Here is a 24,853-nt window from a genome sequence, read left to right as displayed (position 1 = left end):
CTTTGGAGGAAATAAAGAAGTGCGAGCAAAATTTATCAGGGACGGATAACAAATAGATCAAAAATGAACCGAATTGAGCGACAATCGTTGATAGTGGTAGAGAATTATTTCTAACGTCTTCAAAAAATATAAATTCATATTATATTAAAATGCTATTTTTGGAACCTATTCAGTTTCGAAGGCGGTTATCTAAGGACGTGAGGCTTGCATAGTGGAAACACAATCCAATAAAGTATTTTGTTTGATATGCCGAAGAGAAAGCTTGAGGCAAAACATTTCAAACATATGTTGTTGTTTTGATAAATTTGACAGCTTTAGTATTGTTTCTGGGGTTAAACAAAGGACGAAGAGAAGCTTGTATGCTTGGGAATCGAGTGGATTTTGGCATAGCTTCGCACAGACGGACGAGCGGCACCTTGACACATGAAACGATATCTGTAGTGTTTGAGTGTAAGGCGCTATCGCAAATTATGAATGTCTGATGCTTGTTTGAACAGCACTCGTCTGCCGTTTTCGCGAGATAATTGGGAATGAGAAAGCATGGGAAAAGAGCAAGAACTTGTTCATTCTATCCGGAGGAACGATGTGGAGTCATTCCGAAAGATAATAACGAAATTCAAGTCGAAATCGAGTAAGTATTCGCTTGTGTTTTTCGAGCGTACGTTCGTAGGTTGTCATTCAGCGTGAAACATGACAATAAAATCTTAACTGAAATGCAAACAAATCACTTGTAACCGGCCACAGGAAACGTTGAGATATTCAGAAATTAACAAATAATAGAGGGACGTTTAGATCATGACCATTTTGTAAACCGCAAGGGGTACATTTTTAAACACGCTTTGATTGTGAAATTTTGCATATCAAAAACATGAATTCCGAAAGGTATGTGTAAACATATCTGTGGTGTTTACCCCTATCGTTTGTTTTGTTAACTAAGCCGATATATATATGGTCTGTTTTGGTCATTTATAACGCAGATAAAACGCCACTTCCTCAGCCATTTAAAGGGAACTTTGTTGGTGAAGATCGTAAAACGTAAATATTTATAGAGAGGTTTAATATATTGGAAGACGGCGTTGTGTACTTTGGATAACACAATTACTGTAATGCCGACACAGCCTTTGTCTCTGTCGACAAATACCGATAATCTATTTGTATGTCGACATAAAAAGCTTTCATCTGAGGTAGATATTGCATATTGCAAAGCTGGATTCCTCTAGAATCTACACACTTGAATCTCAACGGAAACTTGAAATTTATTAGATCCTAAACCCTTCTTTTAACTGTTGCTAATGTGTTTTATAAATAGATAAACACCTGTTCTTTGAATAATCCTTCTGACAGCATAGTTTGTTTGGAGATGTTGCAGGGATATTAACAACACTAGCGGTGCATCGACCTTTACTTTGATACCTAGTGATATTGTCAAAACGCATGTGACTTCTTTGTGTTATCCCATATATTGGAATGCGATCGATATACAAGGTCTAATATTAAGATAAATTGAATTAGAAACTTCATCATGAAGGCAAATTATTCCCGCTAGATATGAATCGTATTCGGCAGACTGCCAGCAAACAGCTGGTATTTTGCATTAATGTGTTCAAAGGAGTAGTTTATTATGTTGAATAATTGTAATTTCATGGCAACAGACCATAACATACCCCCTAGCAATATTCTTTCTCCCATGACCAAATTGATTTATCAGTGTTAGAACATTGCCAGTCAATGACTTAACAAAAAACCTTTCTGTTTCTCATTAAGCCATTAGATGTGCCATTGCCAAATGTACAGTGCTCAATGCATGCAAAATAGTATTTTGCCTGTGAAAGGTGCAATACTGTTATTTCAAAAGAGGGAAACAGTTACTTTCTTCTGTCCACTATCTATAAAGGACAGCAACTGTTAAAAATAGGGTGCTACCTCAGGAAAGTTACTAAGCTAAGATTTGATTCACTTTGTAAATTTAATCTCTCCACTTACAGTGATAATGGCATGTTCTTTGTTTTTCTACCAGCTCCAAAAGCTGATTGTCTTAAGTGGTTTAATAACAGAACTAATAGGATTAACTGGCATGATTAAGAAACCAGCTTTCTGTTTTCAACTGACTCTCCCAATAAAAGCCCTTGTGTAGAAACATCCAGAAGTTCCATGTGCATTTTTGGAAGTTACTCAACCTCATAATATAACAATTTTTTATAGGAAAAGGAAATAAGAAACCTTCTCTTCATATTATTGATCATGATGGGTTCGTATAAATTTTTGTACATCATTTATTACTTCAAAATGACTACCTTTCTTCATAGTCCCCAGCCTAAATTGAGTCTAATTTAAATTTCCAATTTTCTTACCAGATTCATTCCTCTCCATCATGCTGCCCTCAGTGGAAATGGTGAGATTGTCATGGGATTATTGGAGTTTTCATGTGATGTTAATGCCAAGGATAAGAAAGGTGTGTTTTCTGATTTTAAAGATGCTGAATTGGAAATCCAAGCCAGGCAAATGATCCTTTGCTGTCTCTAGCTAGGTGTAGTTAGGCAATAATAATGTAGTTATTTTCTATTTGTCGTTTCAAGGAATGACGCCGCTGCATCTGGCAGCATGGGCAGGGAAAGTGGAGCCTGCGTTACTGCTTCTTGATGCTGGAGCTGAGACAAATCTTTGCTCTCGAAGTGGAGCTACACCTTTACATCTGGCTTCAGAACATGGAAATTATGGAGTGGTAAGTGTGCAGGAATAAGATACCAATGGTCCATCTCTTATTGATCCAGTATTACTACAGGAGGAAACCTAAACTAAACTAACTTTATATATACTGAATAGCTCTATCAGTTCTAAACTGTTCTTCCTAGAGGTCCAGTAAGGATCATCTCTTATTGATCCAGTGTTACTACAGGAGGAAACCTAAACTAAACTAACTTTTTTTTATACTGGATAGCTCTATCAGTTCTAAACTGTTCTTCCTAGAGATCCAGTAAGGATCATCTCTTATTGATCCAGTGTTACTACAGAAGGAAACCTAAACTAAACTAACTTTATTTATACTGGATAGCTCTATCAGTTCTAAACTGTTCTTCCTAGAGGTCAAAAAGTATTGTCTGAACCTCCAGGAAGGTCCACAGCCACCATTATATTAATTTCTCCAATCATTATTCCAGGTTGAGCGCTTGGTTGATCATGATTGTGATCCTACAGTAGTGAACAATCAAGGTGAAACTGCTTTGGATCTCGCATGTCGATTTGGCCATTTGGAGGTATTGAGAATTTTCACAAATAACTGTAAAATTGACCAGGTTTGAGTTGCATTTATTAACTAAGAACTTTCTCCCAGGTTGTCCGAATCTTGCTCAACAACAGCCGTGGAAAATGCGAAAAGTTGTTGAATCCAAAAGAGTTTCAGGAAAAAGCATCGCCCATGCACATGGCAGCCAAAACAGGCCATTTTGACGTTGTCAGGTACATCAGTTATCAAATTTTATTTTATTCTGATGTACTGGTACTTGGGAGTTCAGAGTCTTATCCCGGGCTCTGGCAATCCCACCTCCCTTCTCCCAACTCCCACCTCCCTTCTCCCACCTCTCTTCTCCAACCTCCCTTCTCCAACCTCCCTTCTCCCACGTCCCTTCTTTCACCTCCCTTCTCCCACCTCTCTTCTCCAACCTCCCTTCTCCCACGTCCCTTCTTTCACCTCCCTTCTCCAACCTCCCTTCTCCAACCTCCCTTCTCCCACCTCCCTTCTTTCACCTCCCTTCTCCAACCTCCTTTCTCCCACCTCTCTTCTCCAACCTCCCTTCTCCCACCTCCCTTCTTTCACCTCCCTTCTCCCACCTCCCTTCTCCCACCTCCCTACAAAACCACACTGAATCCATCCCTCATTATATAACTCTAACATTTGTCCATTTTTGTCATTAAACAACAATCTTTGTATTTCTTTCTACTTGACTACAATAACGTGATACCTTTCAGGTTGTTGGTTGAGTCAGGCGCTGATATCAACCAGAGAGGACCAACTGGAACATGTCTTCATGAAGCTGCACTTTATGGAAAGACTGATGTTGTGAAGTACTTGGTTGAGGTTTGTTATCAAGCTGCACACAAGCATACTTTAATGTAATTTTTTTATTTCACGATTGTCTTGTTTTCATTTGTGGAGTTTGTTTCATCTTAGGCTGGAATTGATGTGAATTTGAAAAACAGAGAAGGACAGACAGCCTTGGATATGGTCACAGAGTTCACCAAGTCAGGAGCTTCGTCTGAGATTAAGCATTTGTTACGAGGTAAGTCAGTGTTTTGAAACAGTAATATTCGGTCGTGGTTTGTGTCTGAACTACCTGAGAAAGATATCTCAAACGTGGTGGTTCAGTGTAGGTAGTATTCTACAATAAGCTGTCGTGGTTTGTGTCTGAACTACCTGAGAAAGATGTCTCAAACGTGGTGGTCTAGTGTAGGTAGTATTCTACAATAAGCTGTCGTGGTTTGTTTCTGAACTACCTGAGAAAGATATCTCAAACGTGGTGGTCTAGTGTAGGTAGTATTCTACAATAAGCTGTCATGGTTTGTGTCTGAACTACCTGAGAAAGATATCTCAAACGTGGTGGTTCAGTGTAGGTAGTATTCTACAATAAGCTGTCGTGGTTTGTGTCTGAACTACCTGAGAAAGATATCTCAAACGTGGTGGTTCAGTGTAGGTAGTATTCTACAATAAGCTGTCGTGGTTTGTGTCTGAACTACCTGAGAAAGATATCTCAAACGTGGTGGTTCAGTGTAGGTAGTATTCTACAATAAGCTGTCGTGGTTTGTGTCTGAACTACCTGAGAAAGATATTTCAAACGTGGTGGTCTAGTGTAGGTAGTATTCTACAATAAGCTGTCGTGGTTTGTGTCTGAACTAATTTATTTAACTTTCAGAAGCATCAGTGGAGGTAGTCTATGCAAAAGCTGTGAAGGACTATGCAAACATAACAAATGATTCTTTCTTGACTCTGCGGATGGGCGACATTGTATTGGTAAGTTTACAATTCCTGTCAAAAAGATGCGGTTTATTCCAAAGATGCGCACGGTTTATTCCAATTGAGCTGCGGTCGATGAAATATTTTGTTGTGTTTTACTTAGGTTCTTGACAGACGGAAGGACGGAATGTGGAAGGGATGCGTGAGAGATGATCATGTGCGTCGAATTTTATCTAATATATGTTCTTGAACAATTAGGAAATTTATGAATGATGTAAGTACCGAGTTTAAACTGAGTGAATTTTGACTCACGTTTATTGTATCTTTTATCAGAAGGAAAGAATCGGATATTTTCCCTCGTCTGTTGTCCAAGTTCTTCGATCGCCTCGCAATTCAGGTATTAAACCCATTCCTGTTTTTTTCATGTCATCCCAACTTGGGCAGCGGTTTAACCTCTTGGTATTCATGTTATTTTCAGTGAAGCGTTCGTCTAGTTCGTCCAGCGAGGCTTCGAAATTCTCAACTCTTGGAACAGTTTCAAATTCGTTTGAGATTGTGACCGTCGCACCACGTAAGTGAACTTGTATTTGTGATTAGTTCAGGTTTCTCCTGTAGTAGCCCTGGATCAACAAGAGATTATCCTTATTGGACTTCTAGGAAGAACAGTTTAGAACTGATAGAGCTATCCAGTATAAATAAAGTTAGTTTAGTTTAGGTTTCCTCCTGTAGTAACACTGGATCAATAAGAGATGATCCTTACTGGACCTCTAGGAAGAACAGTTTAGAACTGATAAAGCTATCCAGTATAAATAAAGTTAGTTTAGTTTAGGTTACCTCCTGTAGTAACACTGGATCAATCGGATATTTCTTTCATTATCCAGCCAGTCAACCAGTAGCAGGCAAACCTCGTGCTCCGAGAATGAGTAGTTTCCGTAAGAAACCGCCGAATAGATCTCAATCAGAACCTGACGACCGTTCGTCTCGTGTTGCCCCGAACAATGGCGAAGCAGCCCGAAGCGCGGCCGAGCGTTCACGATCTGTGAACGAAGTAGATGACAGCAAAAAGAAACTAAACTATTTGGACATAATGATCGTGGATAATCAAAATAACAAGTCGGGGAACCCCTCATCTCCGAAGACGAAAACGGAATATGCCGATGTTTGGGTGCCGAATTCTGACGGTGCAGAGCAAATGGACGGCAAGAATGCTACAACCGCTCCCAAAAAGGATGTCGGAAGGACAAATGAAACTCAGAAATCGGTGCGAGTGAACGGCAGTTATGCCAGGCTGGGACAACAGATGCTCGGGAAGCAAGGAGCTGAAGACAAGGAGAAACTTCGATTGGAATTACAGAGACAGCAAGAGGAACGAATGAGAAGACAACAAGAGAGGGTTGAGCAAGAGAGCAGACAACAACAGCAACAACAACAACAACAGCAACAACAACAATCATTAACCTACAATCAAGAACAACAAGGAGCAGCTATTGTAAACCAGGGACAACAAGGAGCAGCTATTGTAGACCAGGGACAGCAAAGGTCGTTGTCCGAATCACAGCTTCCAGTGAACCCAGTACAAAAATCTCGACATTACACCATGTCATCGCTGGTGACGCATTCACCAGACCTTTCTCCTCTGCCTTTGAAGAAACGACACTCGCTGTCCGGGGAGAGACCCTCCTTTGATTCGGGGCTAAAGAACGATAAAAAGAATCGATCTTCGTTGCGAGGTGACAGAAGGATGACATCACCCCCTCCACCACCCCCTCCGCCACCCTCGTGCTCTACCACGCCATCGCCCGTGTCAAGTGATGTTTCATCTCAAAGCACACCAAGATCACCCTCGCCTTCTCTACCCCCACTCCCTAAACCCATGGATGTGTCGCCGCTTTCCCCGATTCTTCTCAAGAAAGGTGTGCAATCTCCAACATTCTTTAAACAGCCCGTTCAAATACCAACACCAAAGTCACCCCAGCCCCAAGCGGAAGAATTACCCCCCGCCGTTTTCAAGAAGCCCGTTCGACCACCCTCACCTTCATTCCCCCCTCCCCCAGCTTCATTCCCCCCTCCACCAGCATCCTTATCAGATACAACAGAAACAACAAATGTTAGTAATCAACTTAATGTAAACCCCCAGGTTAATCGTTCACCCTCGCCACCTCTCCCTCCTCCACCAGAGAACCTCACCTCTCCTTCAACTTCTTCTGTGAACGACTTCCCCCCACCGCCACAAGCACTCATGGAAGCCTCCCCTAAGGCCTCTCCGACTCATTCGCCACCGAGACAGATGGAGGATTCCCTTAACCTTAGCGATGAAGAACCCCACTCCGAAGACCGAGATTCTCTCCCCCACCCCCCACCTATCACTCAAGAATCAACCCAACCTTCAACCCCCGGAACTCTTCACCCACCTACGGGCTCACAATCAGGCTACGAAGATATGACGAGACTCAAAGGACAATGGACTAAACCAGAGGTTCAAGTTGACAAAAAGGGTTACGTTCTTATCAACCCGGTGAAGCGTTCCTCTTCCCCGGAATCCCCCGTGGTAGAGGCCCCCACCCCGCCCAAACCCTTGGCCATCTCCTCAAAGTTTTACGAGAACTTTGTCCCGCTAAAAACGCGCCATTATGAGGTACGAAAGATACCACGTCATGTACCACACGAGGACGCCGAAAATGCTGCAGAGGAGTCCAGCCACCTTAAGTCAGATGTATCCCAGAAACCCGAGAAACCTTGTCGTCACTGTTACGTAAACTGCGAAGTCAGCGGACAACAGCAGAGCACTGTAGAGCAAAGTAAGTTGTCCTGTAGCGGTATGTCGAGATTATAAACAATTGTTTGTTGTTTGTTATCAGCTTAGGAAGGACTGACTTCGTTTTGACGAGTTTTGCACACAGCAACCGTCTGATTTTTTTGTCAGTAAAAGCATAATTCTCTTATTTTTATCATAATGAATTAATGATTCATTTATACATCAGAATGATTTCATAAATGCTGATTTAATCAATCGTTAATTTACACGCATCCTACTGTATGTTGATTTCCAGATCATGAATGTAGTGGCGACTGTCAAAATTCTAAAGATGATTCGAACGAGAGTATGATTCTTTATCATTTTATTCATCATCCGTCCTAACCTTCTGCAATCTTGTAGACTAGTCTTTCAATCTTTCATTTTCAGAATCAACAGCAGGTTCCTTACCCGTCCTTCGTGTCCCCCCAGTGCCCCAAGTACCACCGGATTCCTCGTCGGATGCTCCAAGTTCAAGGGTAGGTAACGTTCTCTGATTGGTCGACATTGCCATGCAGTTAATGACTTACAACAGAGAAAGACAGCTGAAGTTATCTTCTCTCTACAGAAGGTCGAATATGATGAGTTGTATGATTGGCTGGCCCAATCCAAGCTGCTGGCGTACATGGATAATTTCGCGGGCGCTGGTTTTGACCTCTCTGCAATGGCTGGACTAACTGCAGAAGTGAGTGTGCATGATCTAATGTGCAGAAAACTCATCCTTTCAAAACGAAATATCGTTTCGTTAAAAGATTAGACAACAAATAGCACTAACGGTTATCGCACGAAAGATTTTCTAAGTGTCTTCTTCCTTTTCCATTTTTCAGGATTTATCTGATATGATGATAACAAAAACTGGTCATCGCAAAAGACTTTTATCCGAGGCTGTGAAATTGCCAAAACCAGTGATCACGTACGAGGTATTTAGACTGTGTGTTCATTCAGGTGAAATGGATAGATCGTTGGAGAGTACTTAACCTTCCCCGGGAGGATTCTGGGCAATATGTAGGCTTTCTTTAAAATTATGTGACATAGCTCTTGATCTAATCATATTTCTATTAACTGTGATATAATTTTACTCGTTAAATGGTCCTCTCATGAGCTTGAAATTGGGGTGCTATGAATTTGTACGCTGAATTCATTAAAAGTATACATATAGAACCTTTTATAACCCGACTCTGAACTAAACTGGATAATATCTTGGTCAATGTTTGCATATTTTCTGCAGAATACGAATATAAACCTTCAACTCTTTTTAGAATAACGTTCCATCATGGCTGAAATCTCTGGGTCTGTCTGTCTACGAGAGTCATTTCATGGATGGCGGTTTTGATGACATCGAATTCCTGTACGACCTCACGAAGGAGGATCTTGATGCGATCGGAATCACAAAAGTTGGTCATCAACGTAAAATTCTCATGGCGACCAAGAAATTACAACAAAGAGGTACTACACCGTGGAAACCGGTTGTTTAAAGAGGCGATTCTTTCCCTAAAACGTGGATAAATAATGCACAATTGAGATGGCTGTGGATTCACGAATGATTCCCAAGCATGCAATATACCTCGACTAATCATTTCGTATTTTAACATGCCCCATTTACATCGTATTTTTTCGAAACGATTTTCAAATCTTAGCTTCTGGTTTACAACGAACCCTAAATCCCGAAGATATACTCAATTTCTCGTGGTAGATCCCGGCTTACGGTGCAATATTTATACACAATAAACTTGATAAATCTGCGAGGACTCACAGATTGGGCATGCCTGCCAAATTGCACGCTTAAATGAAATTTTGTGTCAGATAGATATTTATTTTGTCGTCCACCTTGTCGCTCTGAAACCGGTCTTAATAGACGAGTTATACGCCCATACATGGTAAAGATGAATTCTTCGATGATGAGAATAAGGCTGAATATTGTCGTTCAGCACGCCACGAACACGGTTGGCGACGAGTTTTCACTTTCACTAAAGCTAAAAACAGTTGTAGCAACATATGACAACTACGTAAGATCGTGAGGTGCAGCACAACATTGTTCAGTCCTGTTTTCATCAACTTTTTGAAATTTTTATCCCCCATGCGAAATGTTGGCCATCCGTTGTGCGAGTCTGTTATCAATACTTCAAGTAATAATCGTCGAAACTCGAAAATAATCATATATAATAATAATAATAATAGAAATTTAACGAATATAATAATAAAACGCAATAAAATTGTAATAAAAGTAATTTTATGGTAACGAAAATTGATTTCATAATAACGTCGTTTATCGTAATGAGAATACTAATATCATCGTAAAAATATCGATAAAATAGCGCAGGAACTGCATGATATACTAAAGTTTCAAAGTTTCAAGAACGTTTAAACGTATAAACTGTGACTGTATTAACCAACTGTTAACTAACACTGATAGATTGTATCAATACCGGCTCGTCTTAAAAAAATAACTCTGCTTCAAGGTGGACTACATTTAGAGCAAAAATGTTGTTAGAATTTTAGCAATAAAATGTTTTAGATTTTGGAATTGCATTTTGTGTAACTGCCGAGCACTTTTGTTGACCAGTAAACACACAGTGTTTCCATACTGTGGAAATGCTGGAAAGAAATCGCCCTTTGAACAACCGGTCTTGGGCGATGTTATTCAATGTAGTTTAGTATGTAGCGGTGATTGTATATTGAGAAATATCCTGGCGTAGGTTGTACGAAGGTTCGATAACGCTATTCCCAGATAGTCGAAAAGCTATCCTATGGATAGAGCTGTCTATAGTCTTCGTACAACCGTCCCTTGTAATGGAAGCAAAAATTGAGATATATTTCAGCAAAAACTGATTTCAATAAATGCTTGTAGTACTCTGGCTAAATTTGGTGTAGGATGAGACAGAGGCAACTTCGCTTGTGGCAGGCGATAAGCAACTGTCGTTTGGTTGTCTGAGAATTAGGATCAATAGAATTCAGTTCTGCTTTCTGGCCCGGAGGAGTTTTGCCTTCATCGAAAACTGGCCAGTCAACTCGGCCATATCCTCGTTCACACACAACTCGTTCACTAGCCAGACACTCCCTGATATTAAGGACGCCTTGAAGGAAATTAAGCTATCTGTCGCTATTCCTCTCCCAACTGCAAGAGAAATATAGTTCATCATCTTTCTTCCACCTTTGAAAACACCATCCCAATACTCATCAATCAAATCCGAATCAATACTTCCATCCTGAAAATTTTTCTGGGCTATTCTGGGTTAACTAGGTAATTTTGTATAGAAACATCTCTTTGATTGTCACTGCTGTCTCCTGTGGCAACTCTGAACTTCCTGTACAGAAGGCGTCAGACCCCACAGCTTGTAGGAGTGCCCACTCAAGATGCTAATTTATGACTTGTTTAGTCATTACGTCTTTTTTTGGTAAAAAATTGCAGCGTTTAAAATGCATGAAGTAAAGCAGTTATATAATGTTGCCTTCTTAAAGATGTTGAATTTCCTTGGATATTGTGGCTAGTCATTGATTAAAATTACGCCCTGATATTACATAAGAAAAATTCTTTCAACTTAAACAGTGAATACTGCATTCATTTTCTCCAAACGCTACGACCCCCCCCTCCTCTAGTGGCACTCTAGTGGCACCCCCCTGAGGATTAATCTTGTATAATTCCGTTAATGATAAAAAGTCTCAAGCTGAAGCTATTTTTACATCACTTCTGACAGAAAAAATATAAACCATTAACACCAAATAACTTCCTTCAGCTGTGCATTATGAACGTGACAGTGCTTCAGTCTTTTGTAACTGTTCCAGAATCTAATGATTAGACAAATGAGAGAAGCCACGAGTCATTGCTAGAAGACCGTTCAACAGATCTGAAATTAGGATGAAACAAAATCCTTCGATTTCTTTCCCTGTCTTTAGAGCATCATCTGGAAAGATTTCTGCATGTGGGCCTCTTAAAGTTCAAAGTTGCCGATTTTTCTGTTTTTTCTCCAGCACTAACAAATCTTGGCTTAAGTCCGTGTTGAATTATGTTTATAAGCGGGTTAATAACAACAATATTTGTTTCCATGCGAAGAAAACAGAAAAAAACAACTTCTCTTTCAAATGTAGCCTCTCTCTTTCATACTCCTTCAAGCCCGTAAAGGCTGCCTTTCATATCCTTCGCTGAATCTTCTTTTCCAATATGTCTGTTATCTTTTCAAAATATCTTTGTTTTGTCGTGTGAATTATCCATTCATCTATTGCAGGGTCGACTGCTTCGTAAAGCTCGTTCACTAAATGTGTGACAGAAATTTCTCAAGAAGCCTTTGACTATTAATAGCAAGCGATGCAAAATCTTAACTTTTAAGACTAGTTTTGCATCGAGCCTTCTGCTAATACCTAGCAATAAGCCGAAAATTAGTAATGCAAATATTTTACAAGCCTCGTTACACCTGAAGCGAATCCATGTAAACAAGATTAAGTTATGTCTCAATCCAGGATTACCTCTTAATCCTGGATTATCTCTTAATAAACCTAATGATTGTCTTCCTTTTTTACAGATAACGAGGAAGAGTTGACGACAGAATGTAACTATGTTCAAGAAGATTGCATGCTAGAAACGGAACGGACACAGCCTTCTCATGATGACGTCAAGTCCGTGGGTGTCACGCGCGATTATGCTGACGAGTGCGTGGGCGAGTATGCAGTTCCCAGAGTATTGAATTTCGCCGGGAGTAAAACCATCAGTGACGATAACACGACAGTCGCACATCGAGAACTCAGTTGCTCGGAGGAGCAAATATCGGACGGAGAAGAATCGAAGAGAATCAGCGAAGATCTAGGACCGCAAGAGGAGTCACTCCAATTAAATAACGAAAATATCGAGAAAGATTTGGACAATAAAAACCTTACAGTTGAGATGAATGGGAACACGGAAGGCAGTGATAATATTGACGGCGTGAAAGAGCTTGCAGCCTCTTTCCAACACGCAATTCACGAGGAAACGGCTAAAGTGAAGGCCAAACCACCTCCAGTAAAACCCAAGTCGTATAAGAAAGCTCCACCGCCCGTAGTCGCCCCTAAACCCAAAGCGAACGGAGTGAAAGTTAACAAATTCAACCACAGTCCTACAGGTACGTCGCTACTATATTATATTTTATTTCAATCTTATGAAACGTGAATATTGCTTGGCGTCATCGGGCCAAGAGGATTAAGTTTAATGAGTGTAGATTATTTAAATCTACAACAAACTCTTGTTGAAAATCAACGGGATTCATTTATCACAAATAATTTCGATTTGTTTTGGTTTGTGATTTACCTTTTCCGTAGTCAAGGGTATTCGGTCATCTAGATCTTATCCGCACCCTATTTGAACATTTCGCGAGTAAGGTAAACATAGGCTACCGATGATCGCATCGTTGACATTCCTTCTGGTAATTCAACCTTACGAAGGAACGTTTGCAACGAATTTGCGATGTTCGAAGATCGTTCCAACCACGAACAAGCTACATCTTGTTTATTCCTAAGACGGCTTTGTGGTCCTAATTTGCATTTTACCTCGAACGAAGGCTAAATAAATAGTGGAATTACAAACGCGAGATTGAATGTTAAATTTGGCACAAGCTGAAGTGTTAGCTCAGGAAGTATTTAACACTTAGTGTGCTGTCGTAGCGTTCAATCGTAACAGAATACAACGTTCGTTTGTTGCTATGATCTAATTCAAAACATCGCCTCGCTAACCGCTTCTGGAACCTTCCCCCACATAAATATGTATTTTTGAAGCGATTGTATAATGTGGCAAGTTATTGTGTTCGGTAGGAACCCTTCAAGAAGGTCTCGCGTTCCGTCGGAAACTCAAAATAAGGCATATTCTTAGCTTAAGTAGGCGAAACAATGATTGGCATCGTTCGATCGAAACTGATCTGTAAGCAGTCTGTCCTAGATTCGTTTCACCGCAACAATAGATTAGACGATGTGTTGAAATCCGACGTTAAAATGATCACCATAGCGCGGGGAATACATCGCAGATGTTTTTTCCAAGAATCACTTCAAGAATATAGATCACGTTTATTTAATTAATTCAATGCAAGGGTGGTTTGTGTTTTGAGTTCATCCACTTTGCGATTCAGCCAGCGCTAAGTCGAGACGTTCATCCGTCATGTGAGTGATCCATGAGTCCATGACCCTGCCAAATATATTGGAACATGGATGTTTACAAATGCCTTTGCTGAAATTCTCATATATTGACGTTTATTATACATTCATGAGAAGCTTCAAATTCAAATGATTGCGAAGTTTTTCAATGAGTACGCCAACAACAGACTTTTCACGGTGGCTTTATTCATGAGGGGAAAACTCGCCTGTCGTTTTAACTTGTATCACCTGCCCACAAACGAAACGTCCCGTCAGGAATCGTTTGTACTTGTCTATGTAAAAATACATTACAGTTTTTGCAAATATATGTTTTGGAAACACGATAGGGGAAATTGTGTAAAAGCTGCGCATGTGTTCATAGTTTATAACTGATGTTTTTTATTATCAACCTTGTTAATTAACGAGATTAGAATCGTTTATCGGCGCTGGAGTGCCTGAGTTTAGATATATCACTTGATTGGTCTACGTGCATTCTAAGAGGATTAAACGGTTTTGAATACCGTTGACTCGTGTTGAACGTGATCTGGTTATCAAAGTAATTTCCGCTCAAATGCTGCGCTGTGTGGAGCTGTCATAAATAAAAATTACCAGCGTTTTAATGCGAAGATTTTTATAAGACGAAGTAAGAAAAAAAGAAGAGCGTCTGTGTACAACGCTCGAAGCAATTTCGTTCAGCCCACAGACCAAAAAGTGTTTGTTAAAAGTATTTTAAAAGTTATTTTAAAGATTTGTGATGTAAACGTTGTTTTGTCGCCAAAAACAAGAGGGAAAACAACTTTTCAATATCGCTACACTTCAAAGTATTTCAAATATTCATGTTACAACCCGAATTGCAAATTATTCCCAAAAAATCTGCGAGGCGCTTGGCATGAGATGATATAAGTGGACCATTGACCTTACCGCGATTAATTCTCACGACTTTTCCGAATTTTAAATATCGTAATTGTTTTGATGATTCTCAAATAGCATCGATATTTTGTCGGCAAAATTGTTTCCCAAGTAACGTCGGCTTTCCACCACACCTTACGAAAGTTGTTTCGATCATTTTTTTCACAGGCATGTAATATATGTTCCCGTCGTTTGTTCTTCCGAGTATAGTATGGAACAGGATGTTAATATTCCACTTACAAAATTTGGGCAAAATGCCTCTTAAAGGCAATGAGACATGTCTTGAGTTTATCTCGGTTCTATTAACCGTAGTTTATCACAAGTCATCATTGTGGAAAGCCTGGACTGATCCCGCCCTTAAACTGGACTCGCGGTCTCGTGATATAGCAAGTAGTGTTCCTAACTTTCTACACTATCTGATGTGAATCCAGTTCAGTGACTTCTGTCCAGTCCAGTTCATATAACGTAGCAACCCGCATTTCCCATACCACAGGACACACAAATTGGGACTTCAAATAATTATAGTTTTGTTTATATTGGCTTTGCAACCGCCTCGTGCGTTCTATTGAGACAAATTGCCACATGCTGTTTCAATATTTGCTCACTCGCTGTGAAAATAAATGACATGAACACACACTATTGAAAATATTCTAATAATTCTCTACAATAATAGCACAGTATAAATAGATGTTAATGAAATCCGGTTTGGGCATTCGAGCTTTTGCATCGAGTAATTGGAGTCCTGTCTAGGTTAGATTTAGAAAGTAATTAGGCACTTCAAACGTGGGGTCAATTGTTTGTGCCTCATGATGCCGTTGTTTTTGTCTGAAAAAGATATCTCAGTAGTGGTCCAGTGTAAGTAGTATTCTACAATAAGCTGTCGTGGTTTGTGTGTGAACTACCTGAGAAAGATATCTCAAACGTCGTGGTCCAGTGTAGGTAGTATTCTACAATATACAGGATCATAGAAGTAAGCTGGATGACGAGTAGCATCAATAATAATCAATCTGTGTGTCTCATTTCAGATCCCAATGCAAAGATTGACTTCACGGAGGTGATCAAGGAGGCTGAAGCTCTGTCAGAAAGTGGCTCGGAACAGTCTCCACCATCGACGCTCGGTCGAGATCGAAAATCAGAAAGTGGCATTTCAGTCGACAGTTCATTGGCTGGCAGTCAGGGATCATTGAATAGCGAATCAGAAGGTACGATGATCCATTCTCATTTTTGCAACACTTCATCGGTGAATGAAGAAACTGTTGAGGTCTCTTCTACTACGAGACAACAAAAATTGGGCTAATATAATGATGATTTTAGCTCAGTGCAGAATAGATTTGGTTTTAAGTCAAGGGACTAAGATTATTTTTTTTGACCAGTATATGCAAGAAACACTTCAATATTTCTGTTTAATTCTGCAGAATTCCAACGAGAAATCAAAGAAACTCTTCATCACAAACCTTCAACTGGTAATTCAATTGAAGACATCACAAAACAAAGTAAGCATCGCGCGTTTATCTTTTCAGACTCGGAATAAGCTTTCTTATAACATCATCGTTCGTACTGTGTTGTGAAATCGCTAAAGAGAAAGCTAAAGAGAAACACTCTTTTTTGACAGGTTATCTTACTTTGTCTCAAGAAGATTTGCTGGAACAACAAAGACGCGAGGAAGAGGTGGAAAAATACCAGCAGGAACAAAGGTGCTTTAGGATTGAAACTAAACTAATTTTAAACTCATTTTTGCACGACGTGGAACATTCATGCATTGTCCAGTCTGGTCTCTATAAAATCGTCTCTCTCCCTGTGAAACGTTCCTGACAATGTTTCTCGTTTCTTTACAGTAAAACAGACATGCTTTTCAACGATATCCAAGGAATGTTGGATAATCTAAACTCGGAACTGGACGATATGTTTAAATAGATGTGAGTGAAAGAGATCAAATGATAATATATTAGACGGAAACAGGGCGGCGAAGGACAAGAGTTTGGTTGGTAAATTGCAGCATTTTGATGGTCAGTTATAGTATGGTGGTGACCAATATCCAGATATGCTTTGATAAATAACTTTTGGGTGGTAAAGTCAAGTCAGGCTTGTTCATGGTGCATTGGAAATGGATGTGTATGTAGTAGCTAGTATATCTAACTCTAGTTTTGCATCTTTGAATTTGCAAGGCTTGCCGCTTGCTACGCCACCAATCAAGCCCTTGTCTAATAGCGTTCAAGTATTTGATTCCAAGGGAACGTTTATAAATATTCACTGTTTCTATTCAGTGGATGATATAGAAATATCAGAAACTATTTATTGGCTTTGAAGTACATATATAATTTGGTCGTTTACCATTGTGGAAATGATGTAAACTTGCTTGTTGGTTAAGTTATTCTTCTGTCTGCGTTCCATGCAAATAGGAACCATGATTATAATAGACAGAAACGTGTCTAATTGGAAACATTCGTTTATGAGGTCGACAAAATCTAAGTGAAGTTGCATTTTTTTTCCACACTACGTTAGCTAGAAATAATTATGTATCGCAAGATTTTGAGAGGCAGAAATTTTACCAGAAAGTCGGCTTTCCTCTGTCGCGTTTTTCGCATCCTTTCAATGATACTTATGAAATCAAGGATTGAATGTAGATTCATAGAGTTGGATTCTGTTGATGATTTGGTATGTTTGTTCTGGCATAAAATTATTTATACAACAACTTAGAAAGCTTTTACGTGCGTACACGTACGTGCAAAAAACGCGACAGTGGAAGGCAGCCCTTATCCCAGAGGAAAGAGTAGTAGTAGTTCATAACTCTTGACAAACTAACATTCGTCGTTTCAAGTTTTTTACTATGACTCAACTATTTCCTATCCGCAAGGAGGACACGTCATTTTGACACGTTGTAAGTCACATTTCCTAAAAACGTTTATGGACGACACAGTTTAATAATACCTTCACATCGATTGAAGTGTCCATTTTTGATACATAAAATAAGAGCAAAACATTGCAACTTCAAAGTTGCTTCTCATGTAGTTAGTTTGTCCTGGGTTTGCAATAGTTTATTAGTGTGATAAATTTTTTTAACAAATCATAGCTTTGAAATATTCCCCGTTTTTAATGAAGTTGTAAGTATATTGTAGAATTTTAATGTATCAATAAATATGTACGTGTGAGTTTGGTGCAACTTGAAACAGAATTGAAAGGTTTTTGGTATTTGAAGCTGTGCTCAATGGCGCTGGTTCGGATACACAAAGAATACAGAGAGATTGGGTATGGAGTATTTTATTGTTTCTATTAAAATTGATGAAATATCATTACTAGTTCTAGTGCATTGAGATTTATTATTGAGAATGTAGTGCAGCTCAGCATCTGTTCATTGTATTGTCTTTTTACTTGTTGTTGATCTTCAGTAATTCAATATCAAATTGGAGCGGAGAGTTGGCTGGGATTGTGGGTAGTGTTAAGGAAAACAAAGTTGCTTCTAGGAAGGTAAGATGAGGTCTTCAATGCATGTGGTAAATTTGTACTAGTCTGAAATTGGTTTGCAATTTTGGGTAGGGAGCCTGAAATATATGTACATGTTTCTTGAAGTAGGGTATTGCTAGACTAAACTGCTGCTAGTGTAGGACATTGATGTTGTCTTGGTCTAATACAAGCAACTAGCTAAGATAATTTTTCATCAAAAAGGATATCCCCATGCTGGGAAGCCACCGGCACCATACGCCTTGTGTGCTTGCAAGATAAATCTTGCTTTCTCACCCTTCTTCATTGTGAGGCATCCCTCATCCCAACCTTGATGAGATGACAAATAAAGAATTACTTGAATGTTAGGGGAAAAGTAATTGGTTGGTCTCAACAATTGTATCTGGCTGTTATGACAGAGGAACAATGGTGAAAACTTTGGTGATATTTTACATACACCCTGCTTTGCGTATACCTGAAATAACTTTTCCTAAGCCAACTTGAAAGCTAAACGGCTGCTGTCCTGGATCACTAGTACTGCAAAGGAGACGTGTGTGATGTTTGTAAACGGATATAACAATACGACACGTTGGTAATACGCCAAATTTGTAAATTGTAACACATAATTGCTTTAAACGTCACACTTAAATATACTTAAAAGACAAGAAACGATTTTCAAGAGAACCTCCAAAATTTCCTTGGCGGGTTAACCAAGCTTCCTGTACAATGAACCGTGATTAGATCACCAGCCTTTGGCATTTCTCCCGAACCTGGTTTTAAAATAGCTTTTGTCACTCCTTCGCTTATTTGAGCCGCCATTTTGAAAAAAAATGCAAGAACGTGCTTCCAGTTGCTCGGTCAAATTTCCTTCGCCACCGTAAATTTCCTTGCATAAAGCTTAGATTTATATCAGAATATCTTGCAATTTTAATTTAAAAAAACAACAATCTATTCCTGAGCGTGTAAAGCAAAAAAAAGTTTGAAAAGTTAATCGTATAAAATGACTTTCTTTTTAATCCTTTTATTTTTTAATTTATTATATTAAAAAAATTCTTCCTTTCTTAATCCTGTCCCTTTATATCCCCTTCTATCCATCCATTAATTGTTGATGTCCGAAAAAAAGTCGTTCATTCAATACAAGTCCGTCAAAGAAGAACCTAAAAAAAACTGTAAGTTTATTTAATTGTTTGTCATGTATTTAGTCAAACATAAACTGTTTGTATTCGTCCTGTATCTCGTGAAGTTTACATCCTTCGCGATAAAGATTCAAAGGTCATAGAGTCGTCGTTTGAACCTCGGTTTGAACATGGGCGGCCACTTAAGACTTGTGATTTTGGATTTGAAAATCTCAAGTGAAAGCTTATATTTCTCTCAATTTGCGAGCAAATACGATTATTCGGTTTCCCAGTCTTGAAGGGTTTTCTACGGCCTGTATTTGTACAAAATTGTGCAAGATATTTCGAAATATTTTCGTTTCAACCAGGTGTTAGGGCATTGTCCTTATTTGGTTTTGAAATGTAATACCCCTTGTTTTGAAGCATTTCACGCTGTCCCGTGACTCCCGTCCGGGCTGGCGCCGCATTTGAAACGAAAGAGGAGAATTCACGTAGCTTTTCTGTTTATTCTTTGTTTATTCCAAGCGGCGTGTGTTAAACAGGGTTGCGCTAGTTTAATTTTGACTTCTTAACGATGTACTAAGTGTAGTTTATTAGCGTATTTGCGTAAAGAAAACTCGTTTAAGATTTATATCCATTGGCAAATACATCGTCTTTGTCTCCTTGTCTTATTTGACATGTTTTCTTCAAATAATCCCGACAGCGAAGTAAGTTGAGACGAATCAAACGATTAAACATGGTTCTAAAACGTGAATTTTACCTTTGTTTTGAAGGCTTACAGGAGTCTGTATATGTATTAAATATTTAATGCCTTAATTTGTTAATAACACAAAGGATATATGCACAAAGTTTATACGAAGGTTGATAAGACAATTTTGGTTTAAGAGGATCAAATGTAACTTGCATAAATAGGTAATAGCCTAATTTTAAAACATGCACTACAGAAAGTTCATCTGTGTGGATGAATTCAACTGCCTTTGTCTATATATTAGATTGTAGTTTTATTAGATTATATTTTCTCTCTTGATTATAAGGCCCTTTGGATCAAACTGTAGGAAGATTTTGAGTCGAATTTAGGTAGTTGTTATACCATATTTGATTTAAAATAGTCAGGGATGCTGCTCCAGCCTTGGTTATATTGGAACATACTTTTGACTAACATCAGTTTTCTCTTCAGGATACATGCATGGGTTGTAGAATGACCAAGGGAAAAAGAGCGAAGAAAAATGTCCAAAAAGACGAGAATCACATTGAAAGCATTCCAGATGACTTGGAGTCAATGAAACGAAAAGATTTACAAAAACTTTGTAAAACTTACAATCTAAAAGCTAATGGAAAGGTAAAGTTTGGTGGCTTTTCAGAATATTTTGTATAAGTGATGGGCCTCACTTTGATCAATAAAGGCCTGTTTACACTTGCAATATTTGCTGCAATTTTATGAGAATGAGTGAATAAGTTATAGATGCACAAATATGGACACTTATACTAATAGAGCATTCATAACTTTTTGCTTGTTTCCATCTCTTGAAAGAAGAAAATCGCACCAAAACTTGCAAGTCTAAACTGACCTTAGAGGTGATGATGTACGTAGTTTTGTTCATCCAATGACATGTTTTTATAGAATTCAGAACTAGTAGAGAGGCTACGATGCCACTTCAATACAATCAAACTAACAGACATTGGCAGCGGGGAAACTGAGGCTGGCAAAGAGAATGTCGTTGTTGAAGATAATGGCTGTGACAATGTTGATGTAGCGCCTAATAAAGTCCATCAAGATGAATGTGACGAGAATGTCAATACATTATCACCGGCCGGAAAACCTGGGGAAAGTGCGCAGCCAACATCAAACACATCTTCTCCTAAAGGTATGTATTCTAGGAATGTATGGGCAGTGTATATAGCTAGTACATGTATAAAATCATCATTTTGATGCAAACTTGTTCAAAACACGAGTTAACAATGTTATGCTGCATGTACCCAGTAAGGATTGCAAGGATTGCATGTTAAATGATATTATGCTGTATCCATTGAACAGTATAATTTATTACCTTCAATTGTTTTTTATGACAGATTGGAACTGGTTGGCCCGATGGTGTGTCGTTGATGGTGTCCTTAAACAAGACGCTGCGGAAAGATGGGTTCAGATTCAATTGGTTGGTGGGCGGCCATTAATCATAGACACAAAAACAAAAGAACGTTATGATTTTGTGCTGGAACCAACAATATTACCCACGCCAGAGGAATACGAGGATAATTATATATGTGGTGATTGTGTGAGGAAAAACCATGAAAAATTGTCAGGTTGGATTGGAATAAGAAAGAGTGGCCTTACTGAAACACCAAAATCTTCTCTAGGTGAGTTAGTCTATGTAGAACTTTCTATGCTGTGTATCAGTTTAATTGACCCTGTTGCTATGACACTGGGTCAATAAGAGATGATCCTTACTGGACCTCTAGGAAGAACAGTTTAGAACTGATAGAGTTATCCAGTATAAATAAAGTTAGTTTAATTTAGGTTTCCTCCTGTAGTAACACTGGATCAATAAGAGATGATCCTTACTGGACCTCTAGGAAGAACAGTTTAGAACTGATAGAGCTATCCAGTATAAATAAAGTTAGTTTAGTTTAGGTTTCCTCCTGTAGTAACACTGGATCAATAAGAGATGATCCTTACTGGACCTCTAGGAATAATAGTTTAGAAATAACTGATAGAGCTATCCAGTATAAATAAAGTTAGTTTAGTTTAGGTTACTTCCTGTAGTAACACTGGATCAATAAGGGATGATCCTTACTGGACCTCTAGGAAGAACAGTTTAGAACTGATAGAGTTATCCAGTGTAAATAAAGAGATGATCCATGCTGGACCTCTAGGTAGACAGTTTAGAATTGATTAAGTTAGTTATTCAGTATAAATAAAGAGATGATCCTTACTGAGATTTGTTCAAATGTTTATTCTTTATCGCAGGTAAAGAAAACCTGAATAATAATAGTCTATTAAGGCAGTCATTCAAACGAAAGAGAGAAGACGTCATATCACCAAATTTCACATCAGAATTCATTGACTTGGTTGATACTCCAAATAAACTAAGACGACTGAATCCACAGAGTTGCTCTCCAGCCAGCCCGCAGGTCAGGCGTGACAGAGGAGAGGATTTTCAATTACCAAAGTAAGTTCCATAAATCAAGGCCTCATTCAAATAACTGCTTGTGTGGGGGGAGGGGAGGGATGGGGTGGGGTGAGATGGTCCTAACCAGAAATGGGTGATTTAAAGATGCGGGAGTTGTAGGGGGTTGCGGTCTGAAGTTGTAGGAGTGGGGGTTGTCTGGGTTGTGGGGGGTTGCAGTTTGAAGTTGTAGGAGAGGGGTTGTCTGGGTTGTAGGGAGTTGCGGTCTGAAGTTGTAGGAGAGGGGTTGTCTGGGTTGTAGGGGGTTGCAGTCTGGAGTTGTAGGAGAGGGGTTGTCTGGGTTGTAGGGGGTTGCAGTCTGGAGTTGTAGGAGAGGGGTTGTCTGGGTTGTAGGGGGTTGCAGTCTGGAGTTGTAGGAGAGGGGTTGTCTGGGTTGTAGGGGGTTGCAGTCTGGAGTTGTAGGAGAGGGGTTGTCTGGGTTGTAGGGAGTTGCGGTCTGAAGTTGTAGGAGAGGGGTTGTCTGGGTTGTAGGGGGTTGCAGTCTGGAGTTGTAGGAGAGGGGTTGTCTGGGTTGTAGGGGGTTGCAGTCTGGAGTTGTAGGAGAGGGGTTGTCTGGGTTGTAGGGGGTTGCAGTCTGGAGTTGTAGGAGAAGGGGTTGTCTGGGTTGTAGGGGGTTGCAGTCTGGAGTTGTAGGAGAGGGGTTGTCTGGGTTGTAGGGGGTTGCGGTCTGAAGTTGTAGGAGAGGGGTTGTCTGGGTTGTAGGGGGTTGCAGTCTGGAGTTGTTTGGGGTTGCGGTCTGGAGTTGTAGGTTGCAGTCTAGAGTTGTAGGTGGGGTTGGTCTGGAGTTGTAGGGGTCTAGGGGAAGGGAATATGGTGGATCTCTCTTCGAAATTTTTTACACTTTTAAGTCGCTTTGACTCCAATTCACACAATTTGGAAGACACTAGTTGATGAATCCATTTCAATTGAGCGATCGGTTATGAGAATATCATTTCTTTCTTCTGAACATCATTGGTTATTTTAGTAATATTTACACACAAAAGAGACTTTCATATCAATGTACAAAAGATCCTGTCCTGAAAGGTTGTTTATCCCAGCGCAAACAAGCTTTTAAAATAGCAGAGTTAGTGTGTAGTATTCTGAATGTAAGATCTTTTCTTGAAGGAACCTTTTGAAACCTTTCAAACCGAAAAAGGCAAAGAAAACGCCGCCAAAGGAGGACCCAGATTACGCTCAAAAAGTCGAGAAAATTATCACAGATTTATCACCTGAAGAACAGCGAAATCTTGTGTTTGGTCTGGGAAACTCTGATCTTCCAAGATCACCTCCGCATACGAAGTAACTATGAGATTAAAATTAGGGAAAAATTGACGAAAATTTGAAAGCAAGACAAAAGCAAAGATTGAAGGTATTTGACCGTCTATTTTGGAAACGTAATTTTTTAAACTGTTTACGGGATTAGAATAATTGGACGGACATTGCTAAAAATATTGGGTTTGCATGTCCAGTTGAAAATACTTCGTGAGATGTCGTCTGATATTCCTAGTCACATGTCTCCCAATGTGGGAATATCAGTAAGTTGACAAAGTTCTGTGCTACAACGATCTGATGTTGTTCAGAACTCATAATTCAGGGTTAACCATGGCTTCTGCATCATGCAGAGCTGGTACGTGTTCTTGAATAAGAGCCGCCCTAAACTGGTCAGATGTTAGTGCGACATCGTACCAGGATTTTTCCAGAAAACAAACAAATCATTCACAAATAAGGCAAGATCTTTAGAAATTCAAAACTTCAAATCGGGGTTGATCAGCTGTAATTCATTTCGACAACTTTGGCATGATTCATGCACGATGAACTGTAATATTTGTATAGTCTTTTAATTTTCATGGACAATTTTGATTTGTAAAAATGTCGCGAGATAATTTTCATGCGTAGCCTGTAAATCATTATTTAAATTAGCTGTCATAGGCAGCTGTAGAAAAAAAGGTAATTTTTAGCACCCCAAGACGCGGGTGCACGAGATAAACCTGGAGTGAGATGTTGTCATTTAATTCTTGGCTTTCTTGGGAGCGCAATGGGCTGGTTACGTAATCATTAAAATCTCCGGTCGGAATTAGTGCCTTCCCTTTGCGTTACTGAGCTCGAAAATATTTGACCGCGCACGCGAAATTGTTTGACCGCACACGCGAAAATGTTTATTCGAAAAAACTGGAATGACGACATAATCTTTTGCTGTTCCTACGATCGACTGTGATTGGTCAGTTGATCACCATATATGGTAATTAGGGCTGAGAGATATTTGATTGTGAAGGATGGTTATGATCGTCACATGACAAGTTAATAAACTAACAAGTGAAGCATTGTTACCAAGCACCTAGACATTACGTAATCAAACCTATTAAAATACACCCTAATTTTCCGAAAATTCAAACAC

At 39.4% G+C, this 24,853-nt stretch overlaps 2 protein-coding genes across 5 annotated transcripts; both read left to right on the top strand.

The window, feature by feature from the left end:
* Positions 1-241: 241 nt before the first annotated feature.
* Positions 242-17,957, top strand: LOC114535985. 3 transcript variants are annotated; one of them, XM_028557330.1, is made up of 23 exons: positions 242-631; positions 2,203-2,248; positions 2,355-2,452; positions 2,577-2,722; positions 3,159-3,254; positions 3,332-3,456; positions 3,967-4,075; positions 4,169-4,277; positions 4,908-5,005; positions 5,112-5,165; positions 5,285-5,345; positions 5,427-5,519; positions 5,830-7,746; positions 7,999-8,049; positions 8,133-8,221; positions 8,311-8,427; positions 8,570-8,662; positions 9,002-9,188; positions 12,260-12,832; positions 15,767-15,943; positions 16,157-16,234; positions 16,354-16,435; positions 16,577-17,957. In XM_028557330.1, exons 1-23 carry the CDS (start codon positions 541-543, stop codon positions 16,653-16,655), a joined length of 4,569 nt encoding a protein of 1,522 aa, XP_028413131.1. In that variant the 5' UTR covers positions 242-540; the 3' UTR covers positions 16,656-17,957. The 3 variants fall into 3 exon arrangements, with proteins under 3 accessions (XP_028413131.1, XP_028413130.1, XP_028413132.1); XM_028557329.1 differs by having other exon boundaries at positions 5,282-5,345; XM_028557331.1 differs by lacking the exon at positions 7,999-8,049 and having other exon boundaries at positions 5,282-5,345.
* A 1,320-nt stretch (positions 17,958-19,277) lies between these two features.
* On the top strand, positions 19,278-24,825 carry LOC114536066 (developmental pluripotency-associated protein 2-like). Of its 2 annotated transcripts, none has more exons than XM_028557424.1 (6): positions 19,278-19,348; positions 20,472-20,633; positions 20,916-21,159; positions 21,365-21,649; positions 22,260-22,461; positions 23,584-24,821. In XM_028557424.1, exons 2-6 carry the CDS (start codon positions 20,481-20,483, stop codon positions 23,759-23,761), a joined length of 1,062 nt encoding a protein of 353 aa, XP_028413225.1. In that variant the 5' UTR covers positions 19,278-19,348; positions 20,472-20,480; the 3' UTR covers positions 23,762-24,821. The 2 variants fall into 2 exon arrangements, with proteins under 2 accessions (XP_028413225.1, XP_028413224.1); XM_028557423.1 differs by lacking the exon at positions 19,278-19,348 and adding an exon at positions 19,771-20,001 and having other exon boundaries at positions 23,584-24,825.
* Positions 24,826-24,853: the final 28 nt, after the last annotated feature.

The sequence above is a fragment of the Dendronephthya gigantea genome, unplaced genomic scaffold, assembly GCF_004324835.1.
Source record: "Dendronephthya gigantea isolate DGI-Jeju-01 unplaced genomic scaffold, DenGig_1.0 000129F, whole genome shotgun sequence".
Taxonomy (NCBI): Eukaryota; Metazoa; Cnidaria; class Anthozoa; order Malacalcyonacea; family Nephtheidae; genus Dendronephthya; species Dendronephthya gigantea.
The sequence above is the reverse complement of the archived record's forward strand: the minus strand, read 5'-3'. Positions and strand labels throughout refer to the sequence as shown.

Bases quoted from the DNA above. Each gene is read 5' to 3' on its own strand.
- LOC114536066 (XM_028557423.1), top strand. From the start codon at position 19,972: ATGTTTTCTTCAAATAATCCCGACAGCGAA. The intron at 20,002-20,471 runs GTAAGTTGAGAC...TTTTCTCTTCAG, and splicing joins CAAATAATCCCGACAGCGAA to GATACATGCATGGGTTGTAG. The intron at 21,650-22,259 runs GTGAGTTAGTCT...TCTTTATCGCAG, and splicing joins AACACCAAAATCTTCTCTAG to GTAAAGAAAACCTGAATAAT.
- LOC114535985 (XM_028557329.1), top strand. From the start codon at position 541: ATGGGAAAAGAGCAAGAACTTGTTCATTCTATCCGGAGGAACGATGTG. The intron at 8,050-8,132 runs GTATGATTCTTT...TTTCATTTTCAG, and splicing joins TAAAGATGATTCGAACGAGA to AATCAACAGCAGGTTCCTTA. The intron at 12,833-15,766 runs GTACGTCGCTAC...GTCTCATTTCAG, and splicing joins ATTCAACCACAGTCCTACAG to ATCCCAATGCAAAGATTGAC.